We start from the raw sequence: 17,711 nt of genomic DNA, 5'->3' as shown, positions 1-17,711 counted from the left end.
AAGGCCCAGAATAGCAAGGTCATAAGCATGGCTAGGGCCTCTTGGAGGTGGGGACAGTGGCTGAGGGGCGTGAGAATATAGGCTCCATGCTGCCTGAGAAGGAAGGTGAGAGGCAGCCCTGGGTGGAGGTGAGGAGGGGAGAGGGCCAAGCAAAACAGGTTCTTTCAAATCTGGCCCCTCCTTGTGGGGACCTGCCACCCAGAGAGCTGGGAAACCCAAAGGTGCCCTCCGTTGGAGGAGGGCATGGCTGCAGATCCGTTAAAAGAGTAGAGCCTGGGTTTAATGAGGGGTGCCACAAGGAGGGAGAGATGTTGCAAACTCATGCCCACAGTGCTGAGAAGGTCACATGGGTGCAGTGGGCCAGTGGGGATGGAGCAGGTATGGAATGTGGAAGGTGGAGCATGGGAGGTTGGATCTTCAGATTTTCAGAAGCCGGTAATCTGAACTTCTATTGTGAAATCCCAATGGAGATGCTATCCAGGCCAAGCAAATCATGTCCACGGCACCAACCAGATAAAACCTCCCACTCTACAGATGGGGACACTGAGGCTGCAGAGCCTACCTCCTTGCCTAGGCCAAAGAGCAAAGGAGAGGAAAAGCCAGGAGTGAAAAAAAATGGGGCTCCATCCTCTATCCTCCAGCTTCCCAGCTCAGCCCTGAGAAGGGGGCAGCCAGCCTGTCCTCGGGCCCCTCTGCAGCCAGCCTGTGACTGCCACTTTAAATTTCTTCCGACACAGCCACCAACCAGGCCCTGGCCCCACTCACTCTCCCTAGGGTGAGAAGCCTTAACTGAAGAATTTAAAGTGTGTGTGTGTGGGGTCCTTAGAAGTTGTCAATCTTGTTGCTCCCTGTCCTGTCCTGTCCCATTACGAGAACTTGGCTGGAGACATTGGGAAGCACGGTATGGCGCACGGGGTGGGGGGGAAACGGGCCCGAAAGCACAGTGCTGGAGGGCAACAGGGACTTGACCTGACCCTCTGGCCTCTCAGCTCTGGAGTGGAAACACTGAGTAGGCTGCCTTCCTGACTCCCCTGTCCCAGCCCCCCACTGCAAACACTGGCCACAGCCATCGCGATGCAACTGAGATAAACCCTTTTATTTATTTATGCTTCTCCATTTTGTTTAAAACAACAACAACAACCACCTTAATATAACTGACAGCCCTTCCCCCTCACCCTTCCTCGGGCTAGGGGGTGGTTAGCAGGGAAATGGCCCCCAGGGGTGGGGCTGACCATAAGAGCCCCTCGGGGAGGTAATGGAGCCCAAATCCCCTGCCCAGGGGATGGGGCACCTGTAGTGTATGAACTGGGGAGTTAACAGGGCTCTTGAACCTCTTGTACCAACATATATGCCCTTGGCCATCAAGGGTCAGGAAGCACGTGGGGGAGGGGATTCCTACCACTCCTCTACGACCGGCCCAGCCCCAATTTCACACACTAGGGGCTGGGGAGCAAGAAGAGTGGAGAAAGGGCGGGGTAGGGTGTCTCACACGAAGGAGTACTGATTATTAACGGCTCTGGGATGGCCCCCTTCTTCTCCATCGCCCCCTAGTGGTAACTGCTGGAGCTGCACCATCGGGGTGGCTCCTGGGGCCCCACCCGATCCAGCGCCTCCCTGGGCCTCCTGGCCTGGTGCTACGGCCTCTTCCAATTCAACCACGGGGACCAGCTCAACCACGGGGACCAGCTCTTCCTGGACCCCTCCACTGCCCGCTTTCTCTTTCTCTTGCCTCTCTTTGGCTGCTGCGGCTGCTGCTGCCGCCACTTCTGGCGCCCCCGACGCCTCTTCTGCCCCAGGATGTGGGGGATCTGTCCATGAAGGGGGTTCAGGGGGCTGGGGTGGGTCATGGGAGGTGTTCGGTTCTGGATAGGAAGGGCAAGAAGACAGACTGTGGAGGGAGGCCAGCTCTCGCAGCAGCCTCCCCTCTGCACTCACCCCCCCAGAAGCCATGTGCTATCTCCCCCACAGCCCATCTCCTGAGCAGCACCCCCCCACTCCATGGAAGATGGATCATGGGCGGTGGTGAGAGGAGGACCACACTTACACACAGTCACTCGCTCCGAAGGGCATGAGGGTGGAGGAGGCATCGGGATAGCATCGATCTCCCTCGCACACCCCTGCATGGCTCCCGGCCTGCTCCCGGCCTGGGGGGGAGGGGCAACGTGGGGACAGATGGGACGTTGGGGTGGGGAAAAGGAGAGATCAGACATCAGGGGAGGAGGGAGCAGGATCAGACCAAGCATCCCCAAGGAGGACAGGCCCAAGGCAAGACTGTGACAAAGGGCAAAGACAAGGCTGAGGAGGATGGATCCAGGAGACATACAGATGATGGAACGGGGGTCTGATGGAATGGGGATGCACCCACCCAACTTCCACTTCCTCCCAGCTCCAGCAAGGAGCCCTCTGCCTCCCTATGTCCTTAGCGTCCTGATTCCTCTTCAAAAGCCCAACACCCAGAAACTTTCTCTACCCTACTCTCCCTCACGAAGCTTCTCCTCCTCATAGCACCCGCCCCCCCCCGCCCCGTCTTTCTGGCACACACACCTCCTCACTTCTTGGGTGCACGGGCACCTCCTCCCCTGCAGACCTGCTCTGCTCACCCTGCTGTCGCTGGGAGGACACGACATAGCTGACAAGAACAACGTCACTGGAGCCTCCAGACTCCAGAGGGATGGGGTGCACCCGGAAATGCTCGAGCATATCGAAAATGGACTGGAACCACAAGTGCTGGACCCGGCACTGACCCTCCTCATTCAGCGACAGGCGCAGGTGCTAAGGGTGGGATGAGGGAGGTGAAACAGGAGCCCACACCCTGTGTCTCCCAGAAGCACCTCCCCTGGCCAGCCCCACTCCCGGCAGGCTCCCTCTGTGGCACATAGCCTCTTCCTCACTGACCTTGGCCTTGCCCTGGAAGTTGAAAGTGAGGACGTACTCGCCCCGCCTCGTCTCACTCTGCCGTACCAGGAAAACACCATGGGAGCCAGTGCCTCCGGCCAGCACCAGCTGCGCAGCCTTGAGTCGAGAGAGCATCCCGTGGAACCAAGGGTACCCTGAGAGGGGCTGGTCCCCTTCACCTCCCTCTGACTCCCCCTGGAACAGGAATGATCCTTCAGGAAGGAGAGAGGGAGGGAAACCGGGGCGTCAGGGAAGCCTCCCCCATCCTGGGAGAAGAGAAGCCTGGCTTCCCCTCCGCCTGTCACTTCCTTCCCCCGGGGTCCGATCCCTCAGGATCCCGAGACAAGGGTTTAGGCAGCTGGGCCTGGAACTGGACACACACTCACCTCTGGTACCTGTGGCTGTCTCTGGAGTGTCCAGGGGTGGGTAGGGGGCCGAGAGGGGATGAACTGTGCCCGCTGGGGGACCCTCTTCAATGGGGATGCGGGGGGGCAACTCTGGGGGGAGCAGTTCCATTGAGTCAAAGTGGGAGGCAGCGATGGAGGCAGAGCTGGGGGAGATGGATGCTGAAGGGCGGTCAGAAAGACCCCCATAGGCACCTGGGAAGAGAGGGAGGAGGGCAAAGTTGAGAACCAGAGAAATCGCCCTGTGTGTGCTGGATGTGCTGTGCTCGGGCAGAGTCAGTGGGCTGAGATGCCCACCCCTTCATGAGGCAACCACCCTGATGGTTCTGCTGGCTGGCTCCTGACTGAGGCTCAGGCACTGCTAGGGGACCGGAGAGTTACTGCAAGGAGGTCCTGGAATCCAAAAGTGCCTCCATTTTTTATGAATCAACAGCTGAAATGACAGCGATTGTTGCCGGGATTGGGGGAAGAATCCTGCAAGTATTCTCACATTAAAAAGTGTCCTTTTTTTTTAAAGATTTCATTTATTTATTCATGAGAGACACAGAGAGACAGAGAGAGAGAGAGAGAGAGAGAGGCAGAGACACAGGCAGAGGGAGAAGCAGGCTCCATGCTGGGAGCCCGATGTGGGACTCGATCCCGGGTCTCCAGGATCACACCCTGGGCTGAAGGTGGCACTAAATCGCTGAGCCACCGGGACTGCCCAAAAGTATCCTTTTTTGGCCTACAGGACAAAGTCCCCAAGTCTCAGAGGCATCAAAGATCCTATTAATCAGCCCAACCTCCCCACCTTGATGTTCACATTGGCTTATATTCCTGGAGTCTCCACATGAGCTTGATCATCCCGCCCGATTTTCCCAAGCTCCCAGGCTCTCCCCACCTCAGGTCTGGCTCTGGCCATCTGCTTCCTCTAAGCCCTGTTCTCTCTCACCTCCCCTGTGTGATATCCTGTCTATCCCACCTTCCTCGATTCCCTTCTTCCTCTGAGCTCCCACAGCGCTTCCTGCTAGTGCTGCTCAGAGGACACTAGCACAGGTTCTCCATTCTGGAGTCCTGCTTTTCAGAGGGAGTGACAGCTTATCAATTCACCTGGTCTGGGAGCCCACGGAGGACAAGGAGCTCATCTCGAGCATCTCTGGGTTCCTGCATCCTGCCCCAGACCCTAGCACAGGCTCAGGTGTGGACTAGGGCATTCCTGAATGTCTGCTGGCTGGCAGGCCTGAGCCTGTGGGAATAGGCTGAGCACACAGTTAGTGCTCAGAAGACAGGTGTATGTAGGGTATGGAGAGCAGGGGGGCAGAGAGCAGACTTGCATAGCCCTGGTCTTTTTCAGGGGCTTTCGGGTAACCTCAGAAAAGCCATTTCCCAGGGATGTTTGGGTGGCTCAGTGGTTGAGCACCTGCCTTTGGCTCAGGGCGTGATCCTGGAGTCCCCAGATCGAGTCCCACATTAGGATCCCTGCATGGAGCCTGCTTCTCCCTCTGCCTGTGTCTCTGCCTCTCTGCCTCTCTCTCTCTCTGTCTCTCATGAATAAATAAATAAAAATATTAAGAAAGAAAGAAATAAAAGAAAGAAAGAAAAGCCTTTGCTTCTCCCTGGTCTTAGCTGCCTGAGGGGAATAGAACCGATGACTTGTAAGGTACATCTTAGCTCCAAGACTGTTCAATCTGTTTGTTTACTCAGTGAGCACAGCCAGGGTGCCAGGCACCACTGAACCTCCACTCGGAATAGAAGAGCAAGACAAAGGGAATAATAGAGTCTAAAAAGGTGAGAGCTGGGCCAGGCAGACACATGTCTCTGGGCATACCTGTATGCAAGTCAGGCTGTGTATGTTCAGTCAGGCCAAGAAATAAAGAGTCAAAAACATCTGGTTTTTGACTGAAAAACATCGACATACGTACAGAGATGCAGAGTAAAAGCAAAACAAAGACGTGTATGAAGTGTTCCAGGAGCTTGGGAAAGAGAGTCGTTATCTCCAGCCAGAGTGGAGGTCTGCACGAGCTTTATAGAAAAGGAGCAAAGGCTGGGTACGGAAGCCTGGGTACGGAAGGCTGGAAGGGAGTTTGCTTGGGGCTCGTGCAAGGTGGTGATGGTGATTATTCTAAGTGGCCAACTGTGGCAGGGTACGTTCTGGGACAAAAGCCAGACATTCGGTGTGTAGGGGGTGCAGCTGAGGGGCAGGAATGGGGTGTGCAGTTGAGTTTGGAAGGAAGGCCTGGGCCTGGCACGGGGGGCGGGGGCGGCTTCGAGGTTCCCAGCCCTGTGAGGTTCCACCCTTACCCTGCGACAGGCGATCATTGCTCTCACTGGGTCCCAGCAGCAGATCCTGGCTAGGCAGACTCTCTGAGTGATTGAGACAGGGCAGCTCCAGGCTATCTGTGTTCTCCCGTGTAAGGAATGAGGTCCCAGGGGCCAGGGGGAGGGTCATAGGGCGGGGACTGGTGGAAGGGCAGGGTCTGCAGAGACAGGGAGAATGGTGCTGTGAAGAAACTCAGCAGGTGAGAGGCACAAGGCTGCTCCCCATCCCCTCCTGATCCCCTCAATGACAGCAGTCAGGCTCCTCACCCTGGGCTCAGGCATTCTTGGATGTCAGACACCCAGGCCTTCACATGTAGAGCATCGGTTGTCTCCAGGATGTACTCCGAGGGGCCTTCCACCTACGAGGACAAGAGGAGGCCCGCAGGCCACTTCCAGGTCCAGAGGCTATAAGCCTCCCCTAATAAGAACAAAAACATCCTCCTCCTGTTCCCTCCTGCTAGAGAAGCTACAGCCCCAGGGACACACTCTCAAGGCACTTGACACACAGGTACCTCCTTCTACAAAGTCCCTTCCTTCAATGAGCTACGTGAACTTCTTCCCCAACACAAGTGCTCCAAAGGGGGGCAGGAGCTCGGAGCTCCTACCTTAACCACAAACGTGTTCTCCCGGTCAGGCATCTCCAGGGCTGTTGTTGTCCGCACGTCCGTGATAGTAGAGCAGGGAATGCTGAGTCGAGGCCGAGACGCCTAAGTTGGGAAAGAGAACAGGATCCAAACTTTTGGTGTGCAGGGACCACCTTTCACTTCCTTCCAGAGACCCATCTTTCCTTCTATGCCCTAAGGGAGTTAGACAAAGGGTCATAATGTTATTTTTTCAGCCCTGCCCACAACTACTACCCCAGAGTCAGGAGCTGGCTTTAAAAACCAAAGTGAGGGGACGCCTGGGTGGCTCAGTTGGTTAAGCGTCTACCTTCGGCTCAGGACATGATCCTGGGGTTCTGGGATTGAGCCCTGCATTGGGCTCCCTGCTCAGTGGGGAGTCTGCTTCTCCCTCTACCCCTCCCTCTGCTCATGCTCTCTCTTACATGCTCTCTCTCTCTCAAATAAAAATCTTAAAAAAAAAAAAATCAAAGTAAGCAAAACTATGCACATGGGCTGTTCCACTCTGGTGGCTCAACTGCCCCGCTCCCGGGTCCCCACCCTTGTCAGAGCCTCACCTTAGGTGGTACAAAGAACTCCAGACGACTTCCTCCTCCTCCTTCTCCTTCACTTCGGAGCAGTAAGCGACACTTCTGCCACTGAGGCTGCCCTCCTCCCCCTGAGGTAGGCCCGGCTGCCCCTCCTCCCCGGCCCATTCCTGCTGGGTCAGGGGCTGCCTCTTCGGCCCCCATGAAACTCAGCAGCTCTTCCCTCTGCACCATCCCCGCTCCGTCCTTCAAGGCGCCCCCTCCCCGACTGAGTCTCAGCCTCTCAAATCGGTGAGTCCATCTGTCTCCAGGGGATGTTCCGTCACTAACCAGTCCCCTGCCAATGGTCCCAGCCCCACCAGAGGAGTTGGAGTTGCTGTTTCCACCCAGGACTGGGGGGCCTGATGAGGTCTCGAGGGGCCCAGCAGGGGACGGGGGGTCAACAGTCCCCCGCCACTGTAGGATGCCACGGACTGAACCGCGGACCGAGCGACCCACTGAGCGGAGGGAGAAGCGCTTCTTTAGCTTCGGCTTCGAGGAGGTCGTAGAAGAGGAAGAGACTGAGGAAGGGAGGGGGCCGGCCAGGTCCTCAGATGATCGAGAAGGGCCCAGCACAGCCAGGGGCCCGCCCACCCTACAGCTCTCAAGGGACAGGTCATGTGGCGGAATCTCCACACCGGGACTCAGGGGAGCCAGGATGGGTGGCGAGAGGGAGCCGGAGGCCCGGGCCACCTCAGCTTCAAAGTGCTGCAGGAAGAGCTCAGCAAAACGGCGGGAGAAGGCAGCCTCAGCCCCAGGCCCTGCATACTGGGGGTGGGAGGCCAGGTAGAGGCGGAAACGGCGGGCAAAATCCAGGGCAGCAGCCCGGGCATGGGACTCGCAGAACTCCCGCCAACTAGGAGGAGGGGGTGGTGGCAAAGGGGGAGGAGAGGGGGAGGCCCCGTCCTCTGGGGAAGGGGCACCATTCATGATGGTCCCCAGGAGGTGGAGAGGGAGAGCCTGTGGGGAGGGGCAGCAAAGAGGGAAGCGGCCAGAAGACACGGGGTGAGCGGCAGCAGCTGCAGAAGGAAGAGAGGCACATACAGAGTCACTGCTGAGGTGGGACTGGGGGCTGAGCCCCACCCCCAGCCGGACTCCCTACTCTGGTCTGGACTCCTTGGAGAGCCATGGGGAACACCACACACTGCCGCCCTTCCCTCTCCCGATCCTCACACCCCACACACCCCAGCTGGCTGGCTCCCCGGGGTCCAGCCCGCACCTACTCTGCTGCCATCCCAACCCACTCCCCCTGGCTCTGGTTCTGGGAGTGACAGACAGCCGTGGAGCACCTTCCTCTAAAAAGGAATCTATCCCTCACGCCACCTCCCTTCTCTAAAACAGGTCCTTCAAGATTTATCACATGCTTCCCAGGTGCTGTTCTTACCTTTCCCTGTAACAGGCTTTAATAACCTTGACAACAGATGAGAAAACCAAAGCTCAGAACAGTTTCAGAACCCCCAGTCTACAGTTTTGCCCACTGCATAGTCCTCATCCGCAGGGACTGGCTGCCCCAGCCTCATGCACAGCCCCTCACTGCCCCAGCTCTCAGGGGAGGTAGGTCTGCAGCGCTTACAGACCCTGCCTCATATGTCCTGAGATCCAGCTCTGAGGAGGGTGGCTGCTCAGGAAGGAGGACAGATGAATGATGGATCGAAACCACACTTGTCCTGAAAGCAGACCCCGGGGCCCAGTTCCCTGGCACAGTGTGACGGAGGCTTAGAATGGCCACAGCCCGCTTCTTTGGTGCCCCTTCACCTTGGGGCCCAGAAGCAGCAGCACCAGGCAGGGAAAGACTGTGGGTTGGGTCAGAGCAAGTCTCTGCTGGCCACAAAGTAAATAAAACATAACAGGGAGCTGGGGCCCTAGGCTTTTTCACTTCCTCTTCTTTCACTAGGGAGTGTGCCCTAAAGGCTGGTTAGCCTGGTGGTTAAGGCTATCGGATCTGGAGTTAGACTTGGGATGAAATCCCAGCTCTGCCACCTATTAGCCGGGTGATCTGGAAGAGATTATATATCCTCTCTGAAGTGCAGATTTGTAGCTATAAAAGAGCTAATGCCAGAGAGCTTGGCTCTCTAACCCACAGAATCATCGGGAGAATTAAATGGAACAAGTCAGGGTTCGATACAAAGTAAGCACACAATAAACGACCGCCATTATTACTAACTTTATAGGTTCCAATTTTTCTAAAAGAGCAACGAGAAAGGAAGAGGCTTCCCAAGATCTTACAACTAGCAAGTGGCAGAGCTGGGCATGGCATTTACAACCCATGGCTCTTTGGTTAGTGTTCCTCCCCCATATTATACTGGAAGATGACTGGCACCAGGACAGGGAGGGATGGGGGAGGGCAGTTCAGGGAAGTCTCCCCAAACCTCAGCCTTCTGCTCAGACCCACAATCCCACAATCAGCAACCCCTCCCCTGCCTCCTTGGCCTAGACCCTACACATTCAGATGGCTCCAGCCGCAGGGACAATTCCAAACCAACGAGAAGCAGCCAAGAGATGCAAGAGTCATGGAGCACAGGGGAACCGAGCCAAGAGGTGCAAACACAGCAGGGAGACCAATCTCCAGGCAGAGGCCACCTCAGCTCACACAGGGCCCACCCAAACCTCTGCACCACAAGCAGACCCAGCCCCCTTCAGGCCCGCTGACCCTGCGGCTCCTGAGCTGGTGACTCAGTTTCTCTTCTGCCAAGCAGGACTCAGACACATTTTCCCGGTGCACCTGCCTCTTGGCTCAGTTCTGAAATTTCCCGAAGGGCGGGTGGTGGAGGGTGCAGGCTCCGCTCCCGGCTCGGACCCTCTGGGCCCGGTGGTCAATGCACTCCGACCCGACCCTACTCCCTGGACACCCTCGACCCGCCCATTCCCCGGGGCCGCAGACGCCTCGGGACCAGCCCCGTCTGCTGCACTCTGCGGGGCCGAGCGCCCCTCCTGCCTCTGGCCCCCCTACGCCCGCCCCCACCCAGGGCTCCTCTCAGGCGCCGGGGCCGGGTCGCGGAGAGGGAAGAGGTACTTGAAGAGGGGGGTTCCGGTTCCGGTCCCACCTGCATCTCGGTCCCCGCGGTTTGCTCCGGCGGCGGCGGCGGCTCCCGCTCCCTGCCCCTCCCCCCGCACTCCGCGACTAGCTCCCAGGCCGCCTCTGCGCAGGCGCCGGGACCCCTTTTCCCGTCACCGAAGGAAGCGACCATAGAGAAGAGCGGCGAGAGGGAAGGGCGGCTATACACTCACTTCCGCCATCTTCCTGTTCCGCGCCGGCCCTTCGAGTGCTGCGAGGTTGCGACTCTCGGTGGGCTCAGGGCCTTCTCCGGTTGCCCCCGAAAGGGACCCTAAAAGCGGCCGTGGGAAGGGGTTCCCACCAGGAGCCCTCCCGGAGGAAACTCGGCACAAAGAAGAGGCGCCAGCCATAGGGAAGCCGGCCTAGGGGATCGAGTCCCGAGGCCCTGTTGTGGGCTAGAGCGGCCACCGGCTACCGGAAACCAGCGAGCTGAGGAGGCTCTTTGCCGGCCCGCCGCCGCCGCCTAGAGCGCCGGGCCCTGCGGCTGAGGGGTTCGCGGACACCGCCCCCAAGGAGCCAGGCGAGGGAAGACGCGGGTGACCTTGGGTGAGGCCCCGCGAAGAGGCGGCGCCTGAACTTACGACCTTGGCTTCTCGGAGCCGAGGGACTGGAGTAGACGTCTAGGAGATTCCATCTGAGGCGGGAAATAAAGACAGAGGGCGGAAATAAGGGGGATCCCTTCGGACGTGCGTGTGGGACGTCAGGGCGCCGGTGGACATTCGGTCTGGAGCTCATTAGAGTCAGCGAGGCCAGTTACAGACACTGGGAATCGTTAAGCGAGAGGGAGCCGTTGAAATCCTAAGCATGATGAAGATCAGTAAGGTCTGTCACTGACCCACCTCCAACTGGCCTAAGGAAGAGGGGAATCTTGGCGGAAACAATTGAAAAGAACAGATCGAGCTTCTTCGGCAACAGCCGAGTAAAAGAGACAAAGTATGTGAGGAACTGTGGTTCACTTTCTCTGAGCTCTGCCATCCCTGTGCATTTGGCTTCATTCGCAGGCAGCCTTCTCCCTCTATCCATGGCTCCAGACTGAATTCCTAATAGCTTAGCAACTCACGTGGAAGGAACGTGCCCCTTTCCAAGATTTGCCAAAAAATTTCCAGAACTGACCTTAGCTGATTTGCTTCCATCAAATGCTCATCCTGTAACACAAGAGACGGGGGATGAATAAATGCCCTGACTCACACAAGGATGTTTAGTCAAGGCTGAGGCTGCCAGATGGAATTGGAAAACTTCCTTGCGGAGGGCAAGTTCTGGCCTATCCAGCCTTCGTCCCCCACCTCTCCCCAGTGTTCCAAGCAATCTAACATCAGCTCACAGGTGGCTTTTGCTAAGGTCCTCATCACCATCTTCGTCCATCCGTCTTCCCAGTTCAGAGGAAGATATCAATGGAAAAGACTCTAGTTCTGTGGTCACCTCCCTCGTCCCTGAAACCCTTCCACACCCTCTCTCTCTAGTTTCTGGTTTCTGTAGTCTCTGTAGTTTCTGCCCACTGTCTCCAGGAGAGGGACATAGTTGAGGAATACAGAAAAGCAAGGGTCTGGTGATGATGAGTTAGGTTTGGAAATGTGTCTAAGCTGTCCAATAAAACTTTCTGCCATGATGGATGTTCTGTATCAGCACTATCCAGTGTGATAGCCTGGATCTATTGAGTAGCTGTTGAGCACTTGAAATGTGGCTAGTGAGACTAGGGAACAATTTTAAGTTTTAATTAAAATAGCCACCTGTGGCTAATGACTATTAGTGTAGGGGTGTCTGCGGACAGCTATGTGGAGCTGTCCAGCAGAGATGGAGCTACAGTTTGAGCTGCATAAAGCAGTTTGGTGATAATCAAGTGAGGAGCAGTTGAAACTATGGATATGAGTGCTTGTCCAGGCAATATCTATAGAGAATAGCACCCAGGACCTAGCTGTGGAAAACAAGCCACATTTATTAGGTAGGCAGTGAAAGAGTAGAAAGTACTCAGATGATCTCTTGGGTCAGGTTTCCCAGAAGCACACCTTGAGATGAGGATTTATGTGTGAGTGATTTAGTCAAACAATGCTACTAGAAGAAACCAGTAAGGAGAGAAGCAGGAGAGGGTAGGAGAGAAAAAACAAACATGATCTCAGGCAGAGAGTAGTTCAACTTGATCCTGCAGAGGAGCTTGATGAAAGTTATTTGTCAGATTTGTCCAGAGCGGGGCCTTTCATATACCAACATGCCTCAGCCGTTGACCAAGGAATACTCCTAGAGACATGAGTTCATCAAGACAACGCCTCCAGTGGCCTGGGGACATTGCTCCAAAAAAGAAAAAAATCTGGACATTCTAACTGTTGGAAGAGAAACCACACAACAAAGATCAGGGGGTGTGGGAATATAGAGTGTGTGTGTCCGTGTGTGTGTGTGTGTGTGTGTGTGTACAGTTGGTCAGATACATCACAAGCAAATGATTAGAAAGGTATCCATGGCACTGCCATGGTCTCCTATGGAAAACATTGATGACTAATGATGTGGGGCCATGGGTGAATGGTCGAGAAAGAATTCTTGAGTTGTTTTTGGTGCAAAAAGGTGCTTTTATTATAGCATAGGGATAAGACCTATAGGTAGAAAGAGCTGCATTTTGCCCTATGAAGCTGGTGGTTATATGCTTAGTGTTCAGGGGGAGGGGACATGTAGGGAGTATTAGATCATAAATGTTTTCTTCCAATTTCTACTCGTAACTACTTTCGCAAGATTTCTCTGGTGCTTATCACTCAGTTGGATATTAACTATCAGTGAAATGTACAGACAGTCACGAGACCCTTTAAGAATGTAGCAGCCAGCACGTAGTTGATCCTTGTCAGGGCTATGCAGGGGTTAGGTCAGCCTTCCGGGCTAAAGGTGAATATTTTTCTACTTCTATCCCTCATCACCTAAGACTGCTTAGGGGCTTTGGTGACAGTAATTTTAGGTAAGTGGGAGAAGCAGAAGCCAAATGGTAGTGGATTGAGGAATTAATGGAAGTGAAGAAATGGGAGGAGGAATATTGAGAGCTGTCCCCAGGGAGACTTGATCATGTGGAAAGTCTAAAGAGAGGGATGCCTGGGTGGCTCAGTGGTTGAGCATCTGCCTTCAGCTCAGGGTGTGATCCCAGGGTGCTGGGATTGAGTCCTGCATCCGGCTCCCCATAGGGAGCCTGCTTCTCCCTCTGCCTGTGTCTCCGCCTCTCTTTGTGTGTCTCTCTTGAATAAACTTTTCAAAAACAGGGCAGCCCGGGTGGCTCAGTGATTTAGCGCCACCTTCAGTCCAGGGCCTGATCCTGGAGACCCGGGATCTCAGGTCCGGCTCCCTGAATGGAGCCTGCTTCTCCCTCTGCCTGTGTCTCTGCCTCTCTCCCTGTGTGTCTCTCATGAATAAATAAATACAATATTTAAAAAAAAAAAAAAAACTTTTCAAAAACAAAAAAAGTCTAAAGGGAAAGGAGCCAGTAGAAATGACAGTAATAGAAGAAGAAGAGTTTGGGGAAGGTGGAAACGGTAGGATGCAAGACCCATGTTAAGCCAAGGTATTGATACAAAAGGGAGAAACGCTTTTTCCTCAGGAACAGGGGATGTGATGGGATGCTTTTAGCTACCGGTAATGGAACCCTCCACCACACATACATACACACTCCCAAGTTAAAGTAATTTAAATATGAAACCAGAGGGAGCTTACTGGTTCACAGAATTGAAAAATCAGAGGTAGAATGACTTCAGGCATGGCTGAAGCCAGAGGCTCAAATAATGTCCATTTGAACTTGTTCTCTTAGCTCTGCTCCCCTCTGGACTATCTCAATTCTTAGGCAGATTGTCCCCTGGTAGGTAGCGAGATGGCTACCAGCAGCTCCAAACATACATCCTACTAGCTTAACAATTGTAGCGGGAAAAGATCAGAGCTTTCCCAATAGCCCTGGCAAATGCAACAGAACTGACTCTCATAAGCTCCACCTGGGTCACTGGGTATAATGAAGAATTTGGGTTTTGTCCTAGCTTCCTGGCACAGAGCTTTTAAAATACTTGGAATTTACCAAGTAGTACCAAGAAGTGCTCCTTAGATCACACCCGAGTTTTAGCTAATGAGATAACTAATGGTAAGTCCCTAGATAGCGTCAGGATGAGGGCTGGTCACCAAAAAGCCTATCCTGGTGATTAGAGGTTTGGGATTTCTTTTAAAGGTTTGTTTGTTTAATCTCTACATTTTTTTTTAAAAAAAGATTTTATTGATTTATTCCCGAGAGACACAGAGAAGCAGAGACATAAGCAGAGGAAGAAGCAGGCTCCCTGTGGGGAACCCAATGTGGGACTCCATCACAGATCCCGGGATCACGCCCGGAGCCAAAGGCAGACGCTCAACCGCTGAGCTACCCAGGCATCCCTTAATCTCTACACTTATCATGGGGTTTGAACTCACAATCCCTGAGATCAAAAGTCACATGTTCTCCTGAGTCAGCTAGGCGCCCCAGAAGCTTGGGATTTTGAGGCAGCTGGACCTCTGGGAAGGGGAGGAGGACCTAGAGATTCAGTCACATGGCAATGATTTAATCAAGCATGCCCAAGAAATGAAACGAGGTCTCCCAGACCTCACTCTATGCCTCTCTTCATTTGGCTGTTCCTGACTTGTATTCTCTACTATAAAACTGTAATCATAAGTATAGCATCTTCCTGCATTCTGTGAGTTGTTCTAGCAAATTATCACACCTGGGGGCGGGGGAGAACCCATGGGAAACTCCCAGATCTGTAGCAGGGTGGTCAGAAGCGAAGATGGCTGGGGAACCCCACCTGCAGCTCACATCTGAAAGGGGTCAGTCTGTGGAGTTCTGAGCCCTTTAACTTGTGGGGTCTGAGTTAACTTTGGGCAGTTAGTGCCAGAACTGAACTTCAGTGCACTACTTGGGATTGAAACTAGAATACCAACCCTGAACCAGTATTTATGATCACAAGGGATAGATTACTGGATCACAGACCACTCATCTGAGATTGGGATGGGCTGAGCACGGCAGAAAGTGGCTCTTCAAAGGATAACTAGGTAGATGCCTGGGTGGCTCAGTGATTGAGCGTCTGCCTTCGGCTCAGGGTGTGATCCCGGAGTCAGGGGATCGAGTCTCGCATAGGGCTCCCTGTTTGGAGCCTGCTTCTCCTCCCTCTGCTTATGTCTCTGCCTCTCCTCTCATGAATAAATAAAATCTTAAAACAAAGAATAACTAGGGTCTCTGACAGGAGGGGAAGTGGTTGCTCATGGGATTCTTCTGGAGGTCATCTTGACCCTATCCCATTGCAAGAGATGGGGATTTCTCCTATTATGTCGTCTTTTCTGGGATGTCAAATTCAGCTTTGGTGCTTTGGTCAGGACCTCCTGCCCCTCTAAATCATACTCTTCTCACTCAGGACATTTTGACAGCCTAAAATACTCCAGCTTCACTCCATACACCATTTCCCCTATTTGTGCCAATCTTCGTCCTTCTGTTTCAGGCTTCAAAGTGTGGCGTCTTCTTGGATGGCCAACCCACCTAGGCCACCTCTAAAGTGCCTTCTACTCCTTTGTTTTTGTGTGATATTCACAAAGTGTTTCCAATTGGAATGTCTTCAGTCACATCTGAGTGACCGGGGTAGTGGTGATCAGATTTATGTGTTTGGAAGGAAATCCAGGGCCAGTATGGGGGTGGGTGGGGACTGGAAGCAGAGGAGACTAGTGCTGTGGTCCAGAAGGGGATGGTGCTGACCTGGCCAGGGCAGTACAGTGGGGTTAGCAGCAAGAATAACCAGTGAGATCTCTGAGGAAGCACTGCTGAGGCTGGCTGGTGGGGAAGAGTGAAGAATGCCTTTGAGTTTCCAATAAGTCTGCTGAGGACAAAGCTCTGGGCCCTAGTGCCCCATTTGCCAATAAGTTGTTGACCAACCTACTACTCATTCCAGTTACACCAGACCCCACCCTCCCTTTAGAGGTCAGAGCTGCAAGAAACCTTAGAGATCATAACATTTAACTTCATCATTCCCTCCCAATTTTATAAAGCAGAGGCTTCAAGAGTTACAGGGGCTCACGTTTATTTTTAACATGAATGTGATTATAAGACTTGCTTTCCATTGAAAACATCAGACACTTAATAAGCCCAGCATAAATGCTCAACTGAAATAATTCAACACATAGCTGCTTCAACAAATCCTTCACCTGAGTGTCAGGCACTGTTGGCAGAATTAGAAAAAAAAAAAAAAAAAGCTCTGATTGTCATGATCTGGTGAGACAGGGAACAGCAACAACCCCAGAAACCAACCAACAAGCAAACTATTAAGACAGTTTTAGACATTTAGGTGCTATGAAGAAAATCACAGAGGACCATTGATAAGAGGATGACTGGGAGCTACTTTGGACAGAAGAGGTGGTATCTGAGGTAGACCTGAATGGTGAAAGAAACAGCCCTGGGGAAAGCTACATTGAAGAACACAACAGGGACAGGGAAGGCTGAGGTAGAAACAGTGGTGGGATGTTTGCAGAACAGGATGGCCGGTGTGGCTGGGAGTGAGGAAAATCATACTAGATGGAGTCAAAGTGGTGGGCCACAGGGGGAGTTTGGATTTTTATACAACTTTATTGAGATACAGTTCATCTGCCATACAATTTTCCCATTTAAAGTAGGAATTGGGATTTTATTCTAAGTATAGTAAGGAGTCACAAGGGGAGGGTTAATTTCTGATCCACATTAATTAATTTATTTAAATTTGAAAGGCAATCTTTATTTTTATTTTATTTACTTATCTCTACATGGGCGGGTCTCGATCTCACATTCTCAAGACCAAGAGTCACATGCTGAGGGTGCCTGGATGGCTCAGTTGGTTAAGTATCTGCCTTTGGCTTAGGTCATGGGATCCCAGTCATGGGATTGAGTCCTGTAACAGGCTCCCTCCTTAGCACGGAGCCTGCTTCTCCCTCTCCTTCTGCTCCACCTCCCTGCCCCTGCTCTCTCTCTGATAAAAAAACTGAAAAAAACAAAACAAACTTGCATGCTGTACCAACTGAGCCCCTTCTGATCCACATTTTAAAGGCTGATTTGAGGACTGGGTGGAGGATGGATTTGCCAGCTATTGAGAAGAACAGGAGCTGTAGAGGTTGTGAACTAACCTAGGTGACAGATGATCCCAGAATGAACCACAGGGTCAACAGTGGAGATAGACAGAAATGGTCACATCTGAGATAATTTTGGAGATGAAACCAGCAGGCCTGAGTAAATGGGTTAGACTTTGGGGTTGAGGGGAAGTTAGAAAGGTGGCACCATTTATTCAGATGTGTAAGCAGAGCTTGGGAGAGAATGAAGGGTTCTGTTTTAGACGTGATTGTTTGGTCTATACACACCACATGGTGGCACCCTTTAGTTTGGAAGGCTCATTAATAGTTCAAGCGCAATCAACCAGAGCCCTACAGTGGCCAAGCGGAGGATACAGACAGAAAGGAAATCCATTCCTTGCCCTACTCAGGCCATTCCGTCTCAGACAAGTGAAACCAAGAAACATGTCTCAGGGTATCAAGTGCAGTAAGACAGATCATCTGTTAGGAGGTATTTGAATGCAAACAGAAAACTGTGACACAGTCTGGCTTAAATAATGACATTCCTCTTCACAAGGAGTCCAGTCTTCTAAAATCCTGTTTTGCCCTCTTCTGGATTTCGGCTTCATCACTGACTGGAAATATGATGGGCAGAGCAGTTCCAGGTTTGGTCCAGTGTGCGTCCAGACCCACCCAGCAACACCCAGAATCAGAAGGCAGTCCATCTCTTTGGTGTCTCCTTCAGAGTGAGGGACCCTTTCCTGGAAGCCCCCCAAAGCAGATCTCCTCTTACCAATCACCGGCCCCAAGAAAGTCACACACCCAACCCTAAACA

The 17,711-nt window shown here is 53.2% G+C and overlaps 1 protein-coding gene across 14 annotated transcripts; it reads right to left on the bottom strand.

The window, feature by feature from the left end:
- Positions 1-1,081: 1,081 nt before the first annotated feature.
- Positions 1,082-10,580, bottom strand: SH2B1 (SH2B adaptor protein 1). Of its 14 annotated transcripts, none has more exons than XM_072753591.1 (10): positions 10,012-10,580; positions 6,775-7,802; positions 6,203-6,304; positions 5,865-5,956; positions 5,580-5,755; positions 3,282-3,494; positions 2,896-3,107; positions 2,601-2,772; positions 2,045-2,144; positions 1,082-1,862 (listed from the first exon to the last, which is right to left on the bottom strand). In XM_072753591.1, the coding sequence occupies exons 2-10, from the start codon at positions 7,711-7,713 to the stop codon at positions 1,844-1,846; spliced, it is 2,025 nt and encodes a 674-aa protein (XP_072609692.1). In that variant the 5' UTR covers positions 7,714-7,802; positions 10,012-10,580; the 3' UTR covers positions 1,082-1,843. The 14 variants fall into 14 exon arrangements, with proteins under 14 accessions (XP_072609692.1, XP_072609688.1, XP_072609689.1 ...); XM_072753587.1 differs by having other exon boundaries at positions 2,545-2,772; positions 10,012-10,474; XM_072753588.1 differs by lacking the exon at positions 10,012-10,580 and adding an exon at positions 9,828-9,937.
- Between the last annotated feature and the right edge of the window lie 7,131 nt (positions 10,581-17,711).

The sequence above is a fragment of the Vulpes vulpes genome, chromosome 3, assembly GCF_048418805.1.
Source record: "Vulpes vulpes isolate BD-2025 chromosome 3, VulVul3, whole genome shotgun sequence".
Taxonomy (NCBI): Eukaryota; Metazoa; Chordata; class Mammalia; order Carnivora; family Canidae; genus Vulpes; species Vulpes vulpes.
This window is presented reverse-complemented; position numbering and strand designations above follow the sequence as displayed.